This window comes from Dendropsophus ebraccatus, chromosome 10 (assembly GCF_027789765.1).
Source record: "Dendropsophus ebraccatus isolate aDenEbr1 chromosome 10, aDenEbr1.pat, whole genome shotgun sequence".
In the NCBI taxonomy this organism is placed as follows: Eukaryota; Metazoa; Chordata; class Amphibia; order Anura; family Hylidae; genus Dendropsophus; species Dendropsophus ebraccatus.
In genome coordinates this window covers 73392720-73413648 of record NC_091463.1, presented here as the reverse complement: position 1 = coordinate 73413648, position 20929 = coordinate 73392720, and the positions used below count along the sequence as shown (strand labels likewise).

The following is a 20929-nucleotide window of genomic DNA, read 5'->3' as shown; positions in this document are numbered from 1 at the left end:
GTTGTCTGAGGAAAGTTCCACTACACTGAAAGCACTTGGGCACACAAACCATCAGGATCCGCTGCTGGCAGCTCCCACTGCAATTACCAACCAATGACATCCTATGGGAGACAGGTCTGGAGACGCTGCAGGCTCACATTAGCAAGAAAAACATATGGTTTGGCAATAACCATGGTGAAAAACAGTTCCTGGAACACGACCAAATCAAAGTAACACTGAACTGTTAATCTGCCTGGAATAAAAACTGGTAGATTCTGGCTACTGGGAGTAGTACCAGGACCGGTATTTTTAAAGTGTCACTGTCGTTAAAATTAGTTTTGCAGAAATCAATAGTCCAGGCGATTTTAAGAAACTTTGTAATTGGGTTTATTAGCCAAATATGCCATTATCTGCATGTAAAAAGCCTTTTCCCAGGTCCCCCCCTCCTCTTCTTTCTGTCATCCACTCCTCAGAATCAGAAAATCTCGACTGTTTTTCATCAGTCGGATCTGTCTGGTCTATGAAGAGGGGAGGGGAGAGGGGGAAGGAGTGAGATTAGCCGGCAGCTGAGAGCCGAGAACAAAGGATTGCTCAGCAGAGGAGCTATTCAGAGCCCTAATTAGTGGTCAGAGAGGTCCATGGTGCCTGTCAGAGGAGAGATGCCACCATGTGAATGTAAATTAACTCTTTGTTCTGTTTTGCTGCTTTTACTTTCTCTTTCCATAGGAAAACCATGAAGACAGGAGGAGAGCTTCAAACTGCTTTTTCATGATAAAAATTCCTTTTTCGGCTAATAAAACCAATTACAAAGTTTCTTAAAATCGCCTGTACTATTGATTTCTGCAATAAAAATTTTAACGACAGTGACACTTTAAGTGCTTTATGAACTATATGAGGGATTCATTTTTAGGCTGTGATCTGTAGTTTGTATCACTACCATTCTAGGGTAGATATATTTTCAATTTCTTTTTATTTCATCTTTTTTTCTAAAGGTAAGGTGACCAAAAATGTGTAATTCTGGAAGCGTTAATCTAAAAAAAAAATATGTTCTTCGTGGATTATCCCTTTTAACGACTGAATCATATGAAATAGCACTGTACCATGCAGAGGCTGCTGCAATCACAGGTCTATATTAGCTCGCCAGCTTAATGTTACACCTTCCATTTCCGCAATGAGATGTATATCGGAAGAGATGTAACCCCTCTGGAAGATTATTAAAGGAGAAGTCTAGCGATTTATAAAACCCGGCAGTGACAGAGGAGGAAATTGATTACAAGTACGAACTTACCTCTCTCGGTGCATGTGGTGAGCAGCGGGACCGGTCCCAGGACATCAAAATGTCACAACTCAGGGGAAAATGCCTGTCCCGGCTGTTGGATTGGCCGCTCAGCCAATCAGTGACTGGAGCGGTGTCCTGCCCCAGTCACTGACTGGCTGAGTGGCCAGTCCATCAGCCGGGTCGTGACGTGTCAGCTCTGGAGATCCCAGAGCCCGGCGGAGTACCTAATACTGACCTCTAATGTACCCCTCTATTATCTGTGAGCTAGTCTGAGTATGTTCTATTATTAACCACCCTCTGTGTCCTATCACATATATTCTTCCCTAGTCCACCAAACTTGGCATTTGGTACAGTATCAAATGTCTTTGAAAGGTCCAGATACACAGCATCCATAGGCGGATTATAATAAGGCCAATCTGGGTTACCGCCCGGCGCTCCAGGGGGCCCAGTAAGATTGCCCCATAATAATAAAGTGACCGCTGCTGCCTGCTAGACTGCCAACACTTGATTGCTTGTTGCAGAGCAGGAGCCGGGGCGCCAGCAAGATGCCATGTGCTATGTGCCGAAGCTGGACACTCACATCTCTGTGCATGGCTTTAGTTTGTGCTGCTTCCCAGTGGCTCTTGTGCAGAATGCGTGGGTTGTTCCTGCGCTAACACTTCCCGTGAGTATAACACTGCAGGGATATAGGGCACAGCACTGACAGTTCAGACCCAGGGAGGAGCGGCAGACAGCGGCCATGTCTATAGTAAATCAAGGCAGAGAAGTGCAGTGGTAAAGACTGAGATATATATCTGGCCACTAGGAGGCAGTGTGTCAGAGGAGCTGTTGTGTTGTGTCCAGTGTATGACACATAGGGGGAGATTTATTAAACATGGTGTAAAGTGAAACTGGCTCAGTTGCCCCTAGCAACCAATCAGATTCCATCTTTCATTTTCCAAAGAGTCTGTGAGGAATGAAAAGTGGAATCTGATTGGTTGCTAGGGGCAACTGAGCCAGTTTCACTTTACACCATGTTTGATAAATCTCCCCCATAAATCTCTATATGTATAATCTGTGCTCCTAACTGTCTTATATGCCTTTATGTCGGGAAGGGAGAGACTACTGACCGACTAGGATTCAGTCAGGAGGACAACATGGGGAAAATGCCAGGCTAAAAACCCTGGATATGTTTGCCTGTGGTTGTGAAGGGATTAATGATCATGTCTGCTAAATAATTAAGAAAATTACTATATTTATAGCCAAAAAGACCTGGAAAAACATCTATATAACTGAGGTGGGGCAGTGGCTTGGAAGGAGCCGTGGTTAGTGGGTTGGGGGCAGGCCTCGAGGGAGCATGGTTAGCAGGGGGCCCTCAATTTCTGAACAGCCCGGGGCCCATGGTAGCCTTAATCCATCCCTGACAGCATCCACAGCTTGGTATCTGCATATGTGCTGGTGCTCTGATGTGTCATCTGGTAATGAGAAAGTACTGGTATGAGAAAGATGGTAGTTGGGTACAGTAGTGCATAGTATACTCTACTCCTTGGTGCACTTATATAGCTGTCTACCTGCTATTTTACCACAACCGTATTGAGTACTCAGAGTGCCCCAATGGGCTAAAATACCAACCTTGAATGGTTCTATTAGCATATTGAAAAAGCAGAAAACACCAGAGCACCATATGAAAGGCACCATGTGTTGGTCTGTAAGGGTCTTACTGATTTTATGGTTAGTTCACATGTCACATCAGGCCAGTAGAAGCGCGTGGTTCTGTCATTTTGTCTCCCCCATGTTTGTCGGTGATTGCACACAATAAACGACAGTATTGCATGAAGAGGTGAGTGCCGCTGTCTTTATCTGCAAGTGCATCCATGTTCCCACTATGGGGGACATGTATGAAAAGGCGTAAATGCCTTTTTTAGGAGCAGATGGGGAAAATCGGCATAAAAATATTCGCAAATGGTATTTTTGCGAATATTTTTTTGCATCTGCGCCACCTTCGCCACTGGGGCGGAGAGGGGGCGTTACGGGGGGTGCGGCAGCACGCAGAGGGGGCATGGCCTCTGAGTGCGCCGCATTTATCATTTTTCCGGTGGAAAAATTATACTGAAACCTACGCCAGCTCTGAGCACGAACAGGCTCTGTGGGATCGGGATTTATGTAGAGGCAATGCACTTCTACATAAATCCCCTGAGCTCAGGAGCTGCGGGGACATTTGTAAGTAAAAAACGCCGGACTTTATAAATGTCCCCGTATGTCTTTCTAGGACGCCCATTATTTTGAGTCCAAATAATGGCCATTATCTCCAATTGGTTTGGGGGTTTATTTGGCATATTAGTGGCTGGTTTAGGCAATTATTTCCTGCACTAAAGGACTGGCAGTACCCTGGTAATAAGTACACAATTTCTAAAAGGACTGTTTATTCTATTGTTTTCTCCTCCCTGTTTGTCTTTCTTATCTTATATTTGACAAATAGTTTTCTCTAATATGGTAACCATTGATCGGCAAGGAGTACAGCCAGGAGGCTCTGGTTAACCCCTGTCAGCAGACAACTATTGACTTAGCTGGGAAAAAAAAAAAAGGATTGGTTGATTTGGGCCTTGATTGACCACCCAGGTCATGTGATGGATAAGTGTGTACGTGACGCTGGGGAAAAAGGGGGAAAGGCCAATGTGAATTGAGAATGGGATGGGTGAGTATAAAAAGGTGTGTCACCCTGCAATCCCAGGGACTCAGGAACTGCACGTATGTTATGCTATCTGCTGGATTTCAAGACACCTGTAGAGTAAGTGCAACAGAAGCCTGGGCTGTATAGCTTTATATGTAATCCTGTATATAGCATTCATCTCTTTGTATTCTTTCCTGCTCTTCGCTCTGTGGTGTACATGTGCTGAAGTGAAGCTTAGCGTACAACGTGTAGAGATTTAGTGTGGCATGGGAGGGAATTGCCTGCATCTCGCTGAAGGAGCTTGTAGAAGATTGTGTAAAGTGAAAGTGTATGAGACGCACACCTGGGAGAATCAACAAAGCCGCTGAAGATGTCTATAAGCAGGACTTTCCCCTATGTCTGATATTGGCCAGGTACTGTCTGTATAGGAAGTGCTGGAGGGACGCTGACACCCTCACAGTGAATAGCACTTCTGTCCTGGGGACAACTTCACAACCGCGTATCAAGCTGCTACATGTTATCTTCCTTCCGGATCTCTTGACTTTCCTTATAAATATATACGTTATTAGGCTATGTTTACACAATGTTTTACCACGACAGTTAGTAAAACCGTGGCCGTTATTTTGAGTATCAAATAATGGCCACTGTATAACATAATTTGGCTTCTCTACGTTTATGTTCACCATGGACACCTTTTTACATCCTTTTGGTTGTGGCTATTTTTGAAAGTCCAATTCAATATAGTGAAAAATTACGGTGAAAGGACAGTGCAAAAAAAAATCAATGTGTGAACAATAAAATAATGCTGCGAACAGCGGCCTTTATATTATACATTGTGTGAACATACGGTCGTTGTCTTCAATGTGGATATAAATCACAAACTTACTTTTATAATCTCTCACGCTGTATGTAAATTTTGGGCAAGTAGTCATCTAGTCCCGGGCGGGTTTAGCTCTGTAATCACGCCCCTTGGATGTGATTGAAAGCACTGTTCTCCTGTGGTGTCACCTGGGGGCTGGCATTGCATGGCAGCGTGCAAATATCTTTACTATGCCGCACATGCGCAGTACAGCAGTGTCTTCACCCACTGTACTGCGCAGGTGCAGCGTAGTAAAGACGTCACCCCCGAGTGACGTCACAGGAGAACAGTGCTTTCAAACATGCCCAGAGGGGTGTGATTAAAGCACTAAAACCCGCCCAGGACCGTGACTAGATGGAGGAGCCACACGCCCAGATGACTACTTGCCCATAATTTACATACAGAGGGGAGATTATAAAGGTAAGTTTACGGTTTATATACACATGGGGCGCAGGCTACGAAGTTATGTTTGGGAAGCAGAACCCCACAAAGATCTAGGGTTACCAACAGCCAGGGGCGGATTAACTTTACCATGGGCCTCGGGCTGTTCACCAAGCTTGGGCCCCCCAACCCACTGTAACTATGGCAGCACTAGCTTTAGTCTTTCTCCTCCATAATGCAGCCTGTAAAGGACCTGTGGTGACATCATTGTCACATGATAAGGTCCTTCAGTATGTTCTCTAATGTTACTGCATTGTCTCCTGGCTACAGCTTTGCCCTGATTTGTGCAAAATTGCAGTAAAAAACTGTGATTTTTATGCAAATCATGGCAAAACTGTAGCCTGGAGATAATACACCACTGAAAGTATAAGTCTGTTTGGGTGGCCATGGGCCCCTCATTAGCTCAGGGCCCCGGGCTTCTGCCTGAAACTATAGGAGATGGACAAAACATCCCTATTTGTACATATTTAACTCTTCCTGACACGCCTGCCATTATCGGTAACTCCCCTTCATTCTCCTAGTCACGCAGTTTATATACTGTTGATTAACTTTATCACTTGTACTTTTCTAAAATCTGTATATTTGTTTTAGGGGTGTGAGAATAGCAAAGGGAATGAATGGTAGACAGGTGTGTCTACAGTCCCTTAAAATACTGCAGAGTTTAATGCAAGTCCAAGGGCATCAGTATCAGTGAACAGACACCAGGACCAGAGTGTTTTTTGGCTACAATTTAGTAAAATGCTCTTCCGTCCCTCACATGAAGCTTTGGCTTTTGGCCACAGCTACGTTTGTCTACAAATGTTTTGACGGACTCTGTGTAGTGACACATGATCAAAGAAATGGTAGACCTTGGCACAGCCATCAGTTTACCCTTACCGGGTGCATGTCAGAATTACTTTCCCTTTTGAACTCAGGTCTGACATATGACACCACTGATAAAAGTAATTAAATGGATCAACAGCAATATTAGCCAGGTGACAAAGAAAAATAGGGTGTGTTACTGGTGATGGCATGGTTGTCAGGAAAAGCCCAACTGTAATATAGGGGTGTTCTGGTTATTTTGACTCTTTATAATAAATAAAGGTCAATTAGAGATTATAGGGAGGTGGGAACACAGAGGAGGCCCTGCTTACAGTGTTACAGTATACCAGCACTGAAAAAATTGGACCCTTTTAGTGGTCACCCCTCTTTACCTTGTGTAAATAAGCCATTTTTCTAATCATCACCCGGTTCCCACCATCTGCGCTGGTTTCCTGACATGCAAAAAGGGCCGCCCTATGCACTGGAGATGTCCCGGTGCCCCCAGTACACCAATATCCCCTCCGCTCGGTATGTATGGGAAGGGGTAAGCTGTAGCCAGGTGGTTAGGGTGTAGTAGGGTCAGGGTTTAGCCTCTGACCACCAGCTATATGGAGGGCAACTATATGGAGATAAAATTACCTGCATCTCCGAAACCCATTGAAAATCCTTCTCTCTATTCACTTTGTTTATTTATATAATAGTAATAAACCTGAATGTTGTTGGAATAATATGGAGAGACTCTAAAAATTATGAATATGAATCTTTGCTTACAGGATGGATCTACACTCGCTAGTTACGGTCCTCTTGGTGATTCTTATAACCAGTTTGATAGCTAAGTATGCAAAGCTATTGATAGATAGGTCCAAGCTACCACCGGGGCCAACTCCTCTTCCCATCATCGGCACTATTCACAAGATGAACTTCAATGATATTGCGTCATCATTTTTGCAAGTGAGTAAAGAAAGAAATAAACCTATAGCACACAGTAGAATTTCTTAAAGGGAAACTATCAGCAGGTAAGAAGCTCCTAACCTAGTTAAATGTCCCTATAAAGCACAGGGCACTTTTCTTACCTTGAGCCTCAGTGCTGTTTTTGAGAACTTTGTAGTCTCTCAAATATGTAAATGAGGCAGTTTGGGCCCACCCTCCTAATGAATATTGGGGTAGCGCTCTACAGTGATGAGCACCAGAGTGACGGAGTGAGGTCAGATGAACATTAGGATGGTGGACCGGCGATGGTAGATAAGGGCAATAGTCCTGCCCCCAGTGCACCAAAGGATATCAGTCAAATGGCAGACCTTATTAGTGATGGAATATTGCAATGATTATTAGGGGGTTGTATCTGGTGGTTTCAATCTTAAAGGAGTTATCCACCAGAAAACTGTATCTGAGCATTTCCCTCTGTCCTGCCGCTGAACTCCACCTCCCCCTTCGGGGAAGTTCACGTGACTAGCATCTCTGGTCCTCTGTCTCTGCTTTCTGTAATGCCAGACAGCCAGCCAGGAGGGTTTTTACAGTGAGGTCACTGCTAACTTGACCTCAAACGGGGGCGGCTGGCAGTGTAGAGACAGCTGACCAGAGAGGCTGGTCACATGAGCGTCCCCAAAGGGAGGGGGGAGACGGGGTTCAGTGTTGGGACAGAGAGGAATGCTCAAAGTTTTCATTTGTCTTGAGCAGAAGGAAGCACAGTCTGATCTCAAGGAAGAAGACTGATAAGGTGATAAACCATTGATCAGATTGTTAGTCTGCACCCGACAATGTCCGTTATCTGGGTGTAAAATTATGCACGTCCAAACTCCAAATTAAAAAAAAAAAAACTCAAGCAGCCATAAACAAAGAACAAAGACATAATGTGGTTGCGGCCTAGTAAAGTATAATTTTCCTAATTATATGGTTCTGTGCTCTCAGTGTCTGGGGTGATGCCCACCATGTAATTGTTTTGGGTGAACATGCCTTAGGGGCGTATTCCACAGAGCGATAATCGACCGATTATCGCTCGGTGGAATAGAGAAAATGATCAGCCGATGATCGTGTCATCAGCTGATCGTTTATTTAGGCCCAAACCTAAAATGATCAGTCACCCACCGCGCATCGCTGCGTAGAAGAGCGGTGCGCGGTGGGCGACCGTCGATTCAAGAAGCATACATTACCTAGCAGGGCTTCTTCTCCGCTCCGTCTTCATCCCGGTCCCACGCGCAGCAGCAGCTTCGGTGCGGCCTGACTGAGTTGTCAGACCGCTCAGCCAATCACAGGCCGGGACCACCGTGGGCAGTAATTGGCTTAGCGGTCTGACAGCTCAGTAAGGCCGCTCAGGAGTTGATACTGCGAGCGGGACCGGGATGAAGACGGAGCGGAGGAGAAGCCCTGCTAGGTAATGTATGCTGCAAGGGCTGCAAGGACATCGGTAATGATGTCCCTGCAGCCCTCACTAAATGATCATCGGGCCATGGAATAGGCCCAGTAAACAAGCGCCGATCTAGCAGATTATTGATCAGCCTGTGGAATAGGGCCCTTATAGTCTACTGGATGGAGCATGTCAGGGGACCATGTCAACATCTTACCTTGTCTGGTCTGGTTCAAATAATTTTCTGTTTTCCCTCCTAGTTGTCAAAAAAATATGGTGACTTGTTTACAGTGTATGAATGGGACCAACCAGTGATCGTGGTATGTGGTCCTAAAGCCATCAAAGATACTTTAATTGACAATCCTGAAGAGTTCACTGGCCGAGCCTATTATCCTACAGTTTTTGATGTTACTAAAGGAGATGGTGAGTCCGGAAAATGGTTTACTTTTGTTTGTTTCCTAAATTTAGTCAGTTGTCAAATGGGCTGGAACTCAATTAATAATCAAAGTGAATATCAGGTGAAAGGCAGAATTTATAGAGTATGTATTTGGAATAGGTACATTCACTTCACCTCTGTATAATCACTCCCATCACCTGATATTTACTCCCATTATTAAAATCGAGTTCATGCCCATCTATTAACTGAATTGTCAGGCAAACTTTAAACCCACATATCTTAAAAACGGGGCGGTGGGGGGGTTCAAGAAGCTCAGAGGTGCAGCCGATAGCAATGCAGAGGTGCAGCCGATGACAATGAATGTTAATGGCCGTCCGACTGATACATCGATCGTTCGTGTGGCCCAGCCATGAGATTAATCATGTCTTGTAAAGTCATTGAAAGCCAGCGCTGATCTCGCTGATTGGCGATTGTTTGCGCCCTTGTTTCTGGATCCCTAATGTCTAGGGTTATTAAAATAAATTGTTATTGCAAGCTTTGCATAGCTCGTAATAGAATGATAGATTTGCTTTCTTATAGAATTTTCTTTTGTTCTACAGATATAGCATTTAGTAATGGTGAAAAATGGAAGGAGCTGAGGCGTTTCGGCATGCAGACATTGAGCAATTTTGGATTTGGAAAAAGTAGTTTTGAGGAAAAGATTCGGGAGGAGGGCTCATATCTGATTGATGTGCTGAGAAAAACAAATGGTAAGTTTTAATAACTATTCTTGAACACGGTTCTAGCTTGATATTGCAGTGTTACTTAGCGGAAAAGGAACTGCTTTTATTATTTCACACAACATAAAAATAAATTGTTTTCAAATCAACTGGTGTCAGAAAGTTATGATGATTTGTAAAAGACCTCTTTTTAAAATTCTTAAGTCTTCCAATACCTATTAGCTGCTGTATGTCCTGCGGGAAGTGGTGTACTCTATCCAGTCTGACACAGTGCTCTCTTCTGCCACCTCTGTCCGCAATAGGATCCGTCCAGAGCAGGAGAGGTTTTCTATCACGACACAGAAAACATAGCAGGACAGAAAGTGCCCTTTTCCAACTCTAACAATTGGTGAAGTTCTAAAAACCTCCAATCAAAATTTTGTCACAAGTTTTTTTTTTCAAGTGACAGGGACACTTTTAAGTCCTGATATTGGAAAATATTAGAATGTTTGTGTAGTTGGTCATCAACTCTTTCATGTATGAAACCATACTATGCTTGTTGTGACAGAGGAAACCCTACGGTACTATAAATCCTGTTCTCGAAGTCTACCTAAACTGCAGAAAAAATCTTTACAAACAGGTGTCCTATTTGGAAAACTATGATGAGACTTTGCTTTTGTGCCCTTTGACCTCTAGTTATTCTATTGATTTGTTTTTAATTGTTATTTTAGGATCCCCAATAGATCCCAATCACCGTATAGAACGCGCTGTATCCAATGTATTTTGCATTTTGATGTTCGGCAGCCGGTTTGATTACAATGATGAACAATTTCAAAAGATCTTGAAATGTGTTGGCGAAAACTTCAAGTTAATGAGCTCATGCTGGGGAATGGCAAGTATTTCCTAAGATTCCATAGGGTATTTCTAATACAGGGGTACCATGGTTTAAGAGTAACTTGGTTTAAGAGCTCCCGGTACTGGGTGGGAGGGAAAGTTGGGGAGGGGTATGGTCTACATAGGGTGGTCTACAGCCCTGTACTCTGACTCAGGAAGTCTCCCTCACCTTCCAAATCATAGCAGATCCACTTCAGGCTGAGGGGACATCAGGGGACAGGACTATGGAGGTATTCTCTTTATATCTGGTCTGTACCTGACTGTGGCAATAGACAGCTAAGGGGGTTCTCCAAATTTCTTCTTGCTCAGGTTAGAGAATGCTAGAGGACTTCTTTAAAAGGCCACGGATGACAATACCTTAGGTCAACAGAAAACACCTGTGGTGGGGTACTCCATATTCACATGTGTGTAACTGTGTAAGATGTGTATTAGTATATTTAAACTGACCAGGCCATTGTTTTTTTTAGCTGTACAACGTATGCCCAAGTGTGATGAGACACTTACCTGGACCTCACCGTAGAATCAAGGAAAACTTTGGTACCCTGGCGGAGTATCTAAAGTCAAGGATGGAAAGTAAAATGAAGACTCTGGACAGTAATAACCCGGGGGACTTTATAGAAAGTTTCCTGATCAAAATAGAGAAGGTACAAAAAACTGTTATTGTCCCACATGTCGTAGAGCAGTTCTCAGTACTCTAAGTACAAAGTAATATGGAACAGTACTTACTACTCTGTACGCTGAATCTTCATATCTTCATCTTTTCCTCAAACACAGGAAAAAAAGACCAACGCAGCAATTTTTAATACCAATACTTTGGTAATGACCTCTGCGAGCCTGTTTTTTGGTGGGTCAGAAGCAGTAACTCAAATGCTGAGATTCATGCTCTTATATCTCATGAAGTACCCCAGAGTAGCAGGTATGTGAGTTAGGTCTTAATAAAAGAGTATTAAACACAATGCAGATCTTGAAAGGACAATATGTAAAAGGTATATTTTTGATTTTCTTAGAAAAAGTCTACAAAGAGATAGATGATGTACTTGGCCAACGTCCACCAACATACGAGGACAGACACAATATGCCTTATACAGTAGCTTTTCTAAATGAGGTCCAACGATATGCTGATCTAATACCAATGGCCATTCCTCATAAACTGATCATGGATACTCAGATTCGTGGCTATAAAATCAAGAAGGTAAATATCAACCTGTGCTATGCTGGTTTCACACATGGCAGTTTTTTTTGGAGAACTGTCACTGCAATTTTTGTGTCAAAACCAGAAGTGGATCTAACAGGAAAGAGAAGTACAAGTCTCCCTCTTACGTTTTCTATCCCGTTTTAATCCACTTCTGGCTTTGACATAAAAACTGCAGTAGCTTTTTCACAAAAAATTGACAAGCACTAAGAAGAAAAGAAATATAATACAAAAAGTTCACTTCTGTCTTTAATATTTTCTAAAACGCAGGGAACAACTTTCATACCATTACTTAAAAGTGTGAACAGTGATAAGACACTGTTCGATAACCCGGAGAATTTTGATCTGAACCACTTTATAGATGAAAATGGGAAACTTAAGAAGACAGATACCTGGACGCCATTTTCTGCAGGTGAGGATGAAACTAAACTTCCTGTTCTGTAGAGATTCCTTTCCAGCAGTGTCCTCCTTACCATCACATATAAGATTAAAGGTAACTACAGTATATAGATAGTGGAATAGGTAAAACTCACTGCTCAGCCTCCCCCTCCCTAAGGAATGACCTCTGACAGTTCACAGAGCATGCTCAGTAGACTTTTCCATTCTAGTGAATAGGGTCTGGGTCAGTCTATAGTGTGCATGTCTATGGGGCTTGCTGTAAAGCATGTTTGTGAGTGTAGGTATATATGTGTATGTAAATATGTATACATGTGAAATATATATTTTTATATATATATATATATAGATAGATAGATAGATATTTAGATATATATGTGTATGTTTGTGTCACAATGTGTATATGTAAACTCATTTTATAATATAATATAGAATATCATCTATTTTTTCCTATACATTCACTGAAATCTCTTTATAGGTAAGAGAATGTGCTTTGGCAAGAGCTTAGCAGTTGTGGAGATCTTCATTTTTACCACCATGATGCTGCAGAGCTTCAAAATCAAGTCACCAGTGCCTCCTGAAAAGATCTCAGTCACCCCAGTGGGAGTTGGGTTTGGACATGTTCCTCCTAACTTTGAGGCGTGCTTTTTACCCCGTTATTAAGATGACACGATTATAACGTCTCTGAATATGAGACATTTAGAGTTGAGCGAACTACGAGCATGTTGGGGTCTGTCCAAACTAGAGATGAGCGAACCGGGTTCGGGTTTGAGTCCATCCAAACCCGAACGTTCGGCATTTGATTAGTGGCGGCTGCTGAACTTGGATAAAGCTCTAAGGTTGTCTGGAAAACATGGATACAGCCAATGACTATATCCATGTTTTCCACATAGCCTTAGGGCTTTATCCAACTTCAGCAGCCACCGCTAATCAAATGCCGAACGATCGGGTTCGGATTGACTCGAGCATGCTCCAGGTTCGCTCATCTCTAGTCCAAACCCAACATCCAATCCAAACATTTGATTAGCAGTGGCTGCTGAAGTTGGATGCAGCCCTAAGGAGTCCTGGAAAACATGGATACAGCTATAGGCCCTCTCGGGTTCGGACGATTTCAAGCGTGGACGAAGTTTGCTCAAATCTAAAGACTTTGTGTAATTAGAGAGAAGCTTAAAAGTGCAGTAAGCGACTTGGTTTTGGGAAGAACCATAAAATATTCTCAATATTACTCAAAAATTGATTAGCTTATGAAATATTCTGTATTACTATGTAAGGTAAGAGGCATTGTACGAGATTAGAGGGTGGAGTCCATGGGTTGCCTTGGGTAGTAAATCTCTATTAAAGTAAATAGGACTGTGCTGTAATGCGAGACACCAGACATCCTAAGGACAAGAGTGGCAAGTCTCATAAATCCCTTTAGGGTTTAGTAGTATATGGTTGTGTTTGATGTAAGCTATTAAAGGAATGGTTAAAGATCAATTTAAGTATCAAATGGAATTGTGAAATGCATTACATAGTGATAAGACAAAGTACTGAAAAGCTGGGCCACTATCCGGGTAATACTGGTGATACTTATGTCAGGGCCCAAGCATACAAGGGACCCAAACTCTCCAATGGGCAGGTATTCACCCCTTATTGATTAGTTGCTGCTGGGAGTTACAAAGTTTTGCTTAAAATTATATTCAGGGCATAACTATTGGCATTCTACATCTACCATCTCCCAGTACATGATGTCCCCGTATCATTAGAGATGAGCATTTGTAACAAACTTTGTAAAAAAACTTGATTTGTAATCACTCACAATTTAATACACACACACAAAAAAAAAAATAGCCTATACATACTTGTCCACATTTCCCCCATGTCTTCCTGCAGGTCTCTAGTGTCCCCCACTACTTATGACAGCATGTATTCGTTCCAATGTTGTTGTTGGAGAGGAAAAACAGCAACATTGCAATGAAAACATGCTGTCATAAGTAAATATACACAAAAGAAGCTGGTGGGGTAAAAAGCAACCGACATGGGGATCGCATCTATGGAAAGTTAGCATACTAAAAACTTTGCAACTGCTCAATCCCATAAATAAATATAAATTATATTATTTTAAGGGATTAAAAAAAAGTTTGGGTTTGTCCAAACCAAACCAGAACTTTGTTTCAAAGTTCAGCGAACCTTGCTGACCTCTACTCATCATATATCATGTAAGTGTGAGGTACAGGCCCCAATTAGTACTTTAGTCCCCCTTCCATGGATTTACAAAAATGTGGACCTGCAAAATAGTTACATTATTCTAGAATTTTTCATAATTGATGAGTTTCTGTTTGTGATAAGAAGTATAACAATCATCCTCCCAAGATGGAGGTCATTGGGGACAATCAAGAGTTCAGGGTACAGAAGGCCCAGTTATTCAGCCCTGCTAAAATGTGTCCATTGATGTCATTATTTGCTTTACTTATTATATAAGTTGCATACAGTAAGTACATTGTAATACTTTTATCATAGCGGAAATGTATGTGTCTTTAATTTGTTTATATCTTTGTGTCATATTGGAAATTTCATGCATTGTGTGTTTTGTATATCTTTGTGATGTTGTATTCTATAGGTTGTGCATAGTCTCAAAATAAAATTCTTTGCTTTCTCTATTCATTGTGTTACTTTATTGGCGACTATTTGCGCTGTTTACTATATCAGAATTTATTGAAACTTCCAATGGATTTGCTATGACTACAGGGTTTATACTATGGAGTAAGCACCCATATGGTAAACGGTTGGTTGGTTGGTATGGTAAAGGGCTGATAACATGGGCATTGCTCTATGACTATTACAACATGACACAGTCAGGCTAAACAATGGGATATATGATGCTTTCTTGTGACCACTATGGGCAAGGAAATGCATCTATGATTTGTTGCTCATGTTGCTGCTTAAAGATAAATGAATAACAGGTTACAAGAATCTAACCTTCTGTAATGTTCCCTCAATTCCCGGGGCATTGAGGAAGCAGGTAGTTTTATTACTTTCACCCTCACTGCTGTTTTCCTGCAATCCTGTTAATATTCTAATTAGGTGGTTAGGTGCCCTGGGGGCAGTACTACAGCCTTAGGGTCCTATTACACTGAGCGATTTTTAACGATTAATGACTAACGATAAACGATCGCAAATGAGATTGTATATCGTTAAACTGAAATCGTTTACCATATTACACAGAACGATAATCGTTATTGCGATCGTTACTATGATCGTTTATTCCTTCTGATCCCAGAAAAACAATGAACAATGTGCAATTACACTGAACGATTAGTGAAAAAATGCGGAACTCGAGCGAACAAACTTGGAATTACAGCGAACGATTAACGTTAATTTTAGGTTCAGATCTATATCAACGATCAACGACATTCAAACGATTTTTCAATCGTTGCCTGCAATTGCACAGTACAATTATCATTTAAATTCTAACGATTTAACGATTTTTGCACGATAATCATCCCATGTAAAAGGGCCCTTAGGTGCAGCATCCCACCACTCTTTGTGTATATTGATCCTGCGTTCTGCAGTGAGTGCGGCTGGAGTGATGTCACTGCAGAGCCCTGCCTTAATATCCATAGGGAGGCAATGAACGAGTGTGACCTGGATGCCTAAAGCACTATGCACACTCCTGATCCTGTCAGCTACTGCACAGGCACCTACCTGTGCCTGCAAAGATCGGTGCTGTCTGTCAGCACCAATATTTAATACTCTGCTCACTAGTGCCCATGCCCAGTCCTGTCATTGAGATACGTACTAGAGCTGTCTTTCCCATTGGGCAGGGTAGGCGGCGCCCGGGGGCCAATGACTCATGGGGGGCCCCTTTACGCACTACTGTAAAACAATATAAACACAGGGCCACGGACCGCACTGCAGGCCACCCCACCCCGCCTGCCACACTTCCTAGTGGCTGTGCTGCACTTCAAAAAACCCTGTGACGAGAGGCCAACGCATTACATTATCATAATCATTGTGCGTTGGTGCGGTTGACATGTGGCTGGGAAGGCAAGATGGGTCGCAGAATTGTAGGGGTTTGGTCAGCGGAAGGGGGGGGGGCATTCAGCTTACAGCTCTACCCATGGGCTCAAAATACTGTTAAGACAGTCCTGATGCATACTAGGAGCAGGAGACGGCAGAGCATGGCGGCACAGGGCACAGGAGTGTGACAGCATGGGGCAGACACAGGCAGTGACCAGTGAAGTATTAGGAGAACGTTTTGGAGGAAGTTGCAGGGTGGGATTTGTAGTTTCCAAGAGATGACAAGCACAGTGTCTGAAAACTACAAGGGGGAATCAGGACCCGTATGAGCTTATTGTACTACTATTGTAATACCATACCCAAGTAAAATGTATAAAAAATATAATGTGCTGGCCAACCCCTTTTATTTCCTTGTTTTTCCTCATAAAGTCCATGTAGAGTAGTCGATTCATTTTGACATTTGCTTAAAGGGAAATTTCGACGATCCCAGAAAAATTTAAAATGCACAAAAAGCAAATAGGTGCACTCACAATCCCCCACTGATTGTATGACACCTTTCCCATTTGTCTATGCTGCTACTAGTTCCATGTTCAAACTTTAAAAAATTATCCCAGTTTTCCATCACGGCACTCGGCATAACATATGCTGCGAAACCGGAAAAAAATCATTTGCGCTGTCAAATTGAAAAAAAAACGAATTTGTTTTGATTTCGGGGAGTTTTGCATTTACGCCGTCCGTCCTATGGTAAAACTGACTTGTTATGCATGTTCCTCAAGTCGTTACGATTACTATGATATATAACATGTATGACTTATATTGTATCGGATGGCCTGTAAAAAATTCAAACCATTGTTAACAAATATACGTTCCTTAAAATCGCTCCATTCCCAGGCTTATAGCGCTTTTATCCTTTGGTCTATGGGGCTGTGTCAGTTTTTGCGCCATGATGTGTTCTTTCTATTGGTACCTTGATTGCGCATATACGACTTTTTGATCGTTTTTTATTAAATTTTTTCTGGATTTGATGCGACCAAAAATGCGCAATTTTGCACTTTGGAATTTTTTTGCGCTGACGCCGTTTACCGTGTGAGATCAGGAATGTGATTAATTAATAGTTCAGGCGATTACGCGCGCGGCGATACTAAATATGTTTATTTATTTATTTATTAATTTACATTTATAAAATGGGAAAAGGGGGGTGATTTGGACTTTTATTAGGGGAGGGGATTTTTTATTAATAAAAACACTTTTTTACTTTTTTTTTTACTGTAACTAGAAGCCCCCCTGGGGGACTTGTATATAGACAGCACTGATCTCTCATAGAGATCAATGCTGTGTATATACACAGCAAAGATCGATTAGATCGGTCATAGATTACTATGGCCTGCTGCAGGCCATAGCAATCTATTGCCGAGCCGGGATCAGCGTCATTCCGACGCTGAGGCCCGGCATGGGCAGAAGAACGAATCTCCCCCCCGCGATCGCATCGCGGGGGGGAGATCCGTCCCACTAGACACCAGGGATGTGTTTACCTAAGCCTCTAAGTGCAGCTGTCAGGTTTGACAGCTGCACTTAGAGGCTTAATTAGCCGGCGCGGCAACGGGACCCGCGCCGGCTAATAGAGGCACTGCCCGGCTGCACATGTCAGCCGGGATCAGCGCCGTTCAGAGCGGGGTCCCGGCGGGACCCCGCTCTGAACACCCCGAGCGGCACCATGACGTATCAGATACGTCATGGGTCGCTAAGGGGTTAAAATCGCTATATTCCCATCCTTATAACGCTTTTATTGTTTGGTCTATGGGGCAGTGTGAGGTGTCATTTTTTGCACCGCGATCTGTTCTTTCTTTTGGTACCTTGTTTGCTTATATGTGACTTTTTGATCACTTTTTATTACATTTTTTCTGGATTTAATGTAAACAAAAATGCACAATTTTGCACTTTGGCAGGGTTTTGCACTTACGCCGTTTACCGTGCAGGAATGTAATCATTTAACAGTTGAGGCGATTACGCATGTGGTGATACCAAATATGTTTATTTTGTTTATTTATAAAATGTAATAATTTTCACTAACAGTAATTAGAAGCCCCCTGGGGGACTTCTATTTACACAGCATGGATCTCCCTGGGGGACTTCTATATACACAGCATTAATCCCCCTGGGGGACTTCTATATACACAGCACTGATCCCCCTGGGGGACTGCTAAATACACAGCACTGATCCCCCTGGGGTACTTCTATATACACAGCACTGATCCCCCTGGGGGACTTCTATATACACAGCACTGATCCCCCTGGGGGACTTCTATATACACAGCACTGATCCCCCTGGGGGACTTCTATATACACAGCACTGATCCCCCTGGGGGACTTCTATATACACAGCACTGATCCCCCTGGGGAACTTCTATATATACAGCACTGATCTCCCGTTAAGATCAATGCTGTGTATATAATAGAGCACCGATCCATCAGATCGGTGCTTTATTATAATGGTCTGCTGCAGACCAGCTACATGGATTGCCGAGCCGGGATCAGCGTCATTCCAACGCTGAACCCCGGCCGGCTCATTACAACGGATCTCAACTCCGCGTTCGCATCGTGGGGGGGAGATCCCTTACTAGACACCAGGGACAGGGGGCAGAGTCACTATGGGGAGCCCTGTCTGATCCCCCTTAACGGTCGCATGACGGGTATACAAGTCATGCTTCGTTAAGGGGTTAAAGGGGTTGTCCAGCGGAAATCTTTTTCTTTCCAATCAACTGGTTTCAGAAAGTTATATAGGTTTGTAATTTACATCTATTTAAAAATGTCAAGTCTTCCCATACTTTTCAGCTGCTGGATGTCCTGTAGGAAATGTCTTCTTTTCGGTCTGACACAGTGCTCTCTGCTGCCACCTCTGTCCGGGACAGGAACTGTCCAGAGCAGGAGAGGTTTTCTATGGGGATTTGTTACTGCTCTGGACAGTTCCTGTCTCGGACAGAGGTGGCAGCAGAGAGCACTGTGTCAGAGGGCAGGACATACAGCATCTAATAAGTATGAGAAAACTTGACATTTTTGAAACTTTTTGAAACAAGTTGATTTGAAAGAAAAACATTTTCGTTGGACAACCCCTTTAAGATGTTTGTAAGGGTGAGAAACATATGATTCTACATTTAGCTTGTGTTAGTTATCATTGTTTGCTGTTTTGGGTGTGTTTTTATAAGTGCTGTATGTTGTAATGTGTTAAATAGCATTTAGTAATAGTTCTGTTCTGTTCTATGGCCCTGCTTCTATATTCCTTGTGGAGCTCTTTTTTTGTATTTGTGAAGTCAGAAGTCTGATTAAACAATAGGTACCCTTTAAATGGAACTGCATAGCAATTTTTTATTATATTGCGACTATTAAATGGTGGCCATATTGCTATAAGGGTCAGTGGCAGATGCCACCCTTTTATTTCATCACATGACTTCTGCAGTACCCCCTCTCAACAGACATTAATCAGATGCAGCTTATACAGTATACTTATATTGGAAGAAATACGTACTAACCTGATCACATTTGGATTGGACATGCGAACCCTCCCTACAATGATATTAACCCATTAAGGACGGAGCCAGTTGTCATTTTTGCGCTTTCGTTTTTTCCTCCTCATGTTTAAAAGGCCACTGCTCTTGCATATTTCCCCCTACAGACCCACATGAGCCCTAATTTTTTGGGACACCAATTATACTTTGCAAATACAGACTTAATTATTCTATAAAATGTGCTGGGGGGAAAAAAAACTGAAAAAAATTATATGTGCAGTGAAATTTGAAAAAAAGGTGCAAGTTCTCTCTATGGTAAAACAGACATTTTATCTATGTTCCTCAAGTCAGTACAATTACAACGATATGTAACTTGTATAACTTTTATATTATTTGATGGCTTTTAAAAAATTTAAACCTTTTAAGAAAAACTAAATGTGTTTAAAATCGCTCTATTCCCATCCTTATAACGCTTTTATTGTTTGGTCTATGGGGCAGTGTGAGGTGTCATTTTTTTGCGCCGCAATCTGTTCTTTCTGTTGGTACCTTGTTTGCATATATGTGACTTTTTGATCACTTTTTATTACATTTTTTCTGGATTTAATGTAAACAAAAATGCGCAATTTTGCACTTTGGCGGGGTTTTGCGCTTACACCGTTTACCGTGCGAAATCAGGAATGTAATAATTTAATAGTTTAGGCAATTACGCATGCAGTGATACCAAATATGTTTATTTTTTTTATTTATAAAATGGGAAAAGGGGGGTGATTCAAACTTTTATTAGGGGAGGGGATTTCTTCTTAATAAAATCACTTTATTTTATTTTCACTAACAGTAATTAGAAGCCCCCTGGGGGACTTCTATATACACAGCACTGATCTCCCTGGGGGACTTCTATATACACAGCACTGATCCCCCTGGGGGACTCCTATATACACAGCACTGATCCCCCTGGGGGACTTCTATATACACAGCACTGATCCCCCTGGGGGACTTCTATATACACAGCACTGATCCCCCTGGGGGACTTCTATATACACAGCACTGATCCCCCTGGGAGACTTCTATATACACAGCACTGATCCCCCTGGGGGACTTCTATATACACAGCACTGATCCCCCTTGGGGACTTCTATATACACAGCACTGATCCCCCAGGGGGACTTCTATATACACAGCACTGATCTCCCATTGAGATCAAGGCTGTGTATATAATAGAGCAATGATCCATCAGATCGGTGCTCTATTATAATGGTCTGCTGCAGACCAGCTACATGGATTGCCGAGCCGGGATCAGCATCATTCCAACGCTGAACCCCGGCCGGCTCATTACAACGGATCTCAACTCCGCGATCGCATTGTGGGGGCGAGATCCCCTACTAGACACCAGGGACAGGGGGCACAGTCACTATTCAAATGCAGCTGTCAGCTTTAACAGCTGCATTTGAATAGTTAATTAGCCGGCCGCGGCGGCTAATACCCACGGTCCCTGGCTAA

At 42.7% G+C, this 20929-nt stretch overlaps 1 protein-coding gene across 2 annotated transcripts; it reads left to right on the top strand.

Annotated features, from left to right (window-relative positions):
* The first annotated feature begins 3522 nt into the window (after positions 1 to 3522).
* Positions 3523 to 14569, top strand: LOC138766026 (cytochrome P450 2F2-like). 2 transcript variants are annotated; one of them, XM_069943302.1, is made up of 10 exons: positions 3523 to 4025; positions 6783 to 6960; positions 8614 to 8776; positions 9350 to 9499; positions 10180 to 10340; positions 10810 to 10986; positions 11117 to 11258; positions 11350 to 11534; positions 11805 to 11946; positions 12409 to 14569. In XM_069943302.1, exons 1-10 carry the CDS (start codon positions 3988 to 3990, stop codon positions 12591 to 12593), a joined length of 1521 nt encoding a protein of 506 aa, XP_069799403.1. In that variant the 5' UTR covers positions 3523 to 3987; the 3' UTR covers positions 12594 to 14569. The 2 variants fall into 2 exon arrangements, with proteins under 2 accessions (XP_069799403.1, XP_069799404.1); XM_069943303.1 differs by lacking the exon at positions 6783 to 6960.
* The last annotated feature ends 6360 nt before the right edge of the window (positions 14570 to 20929 follow it).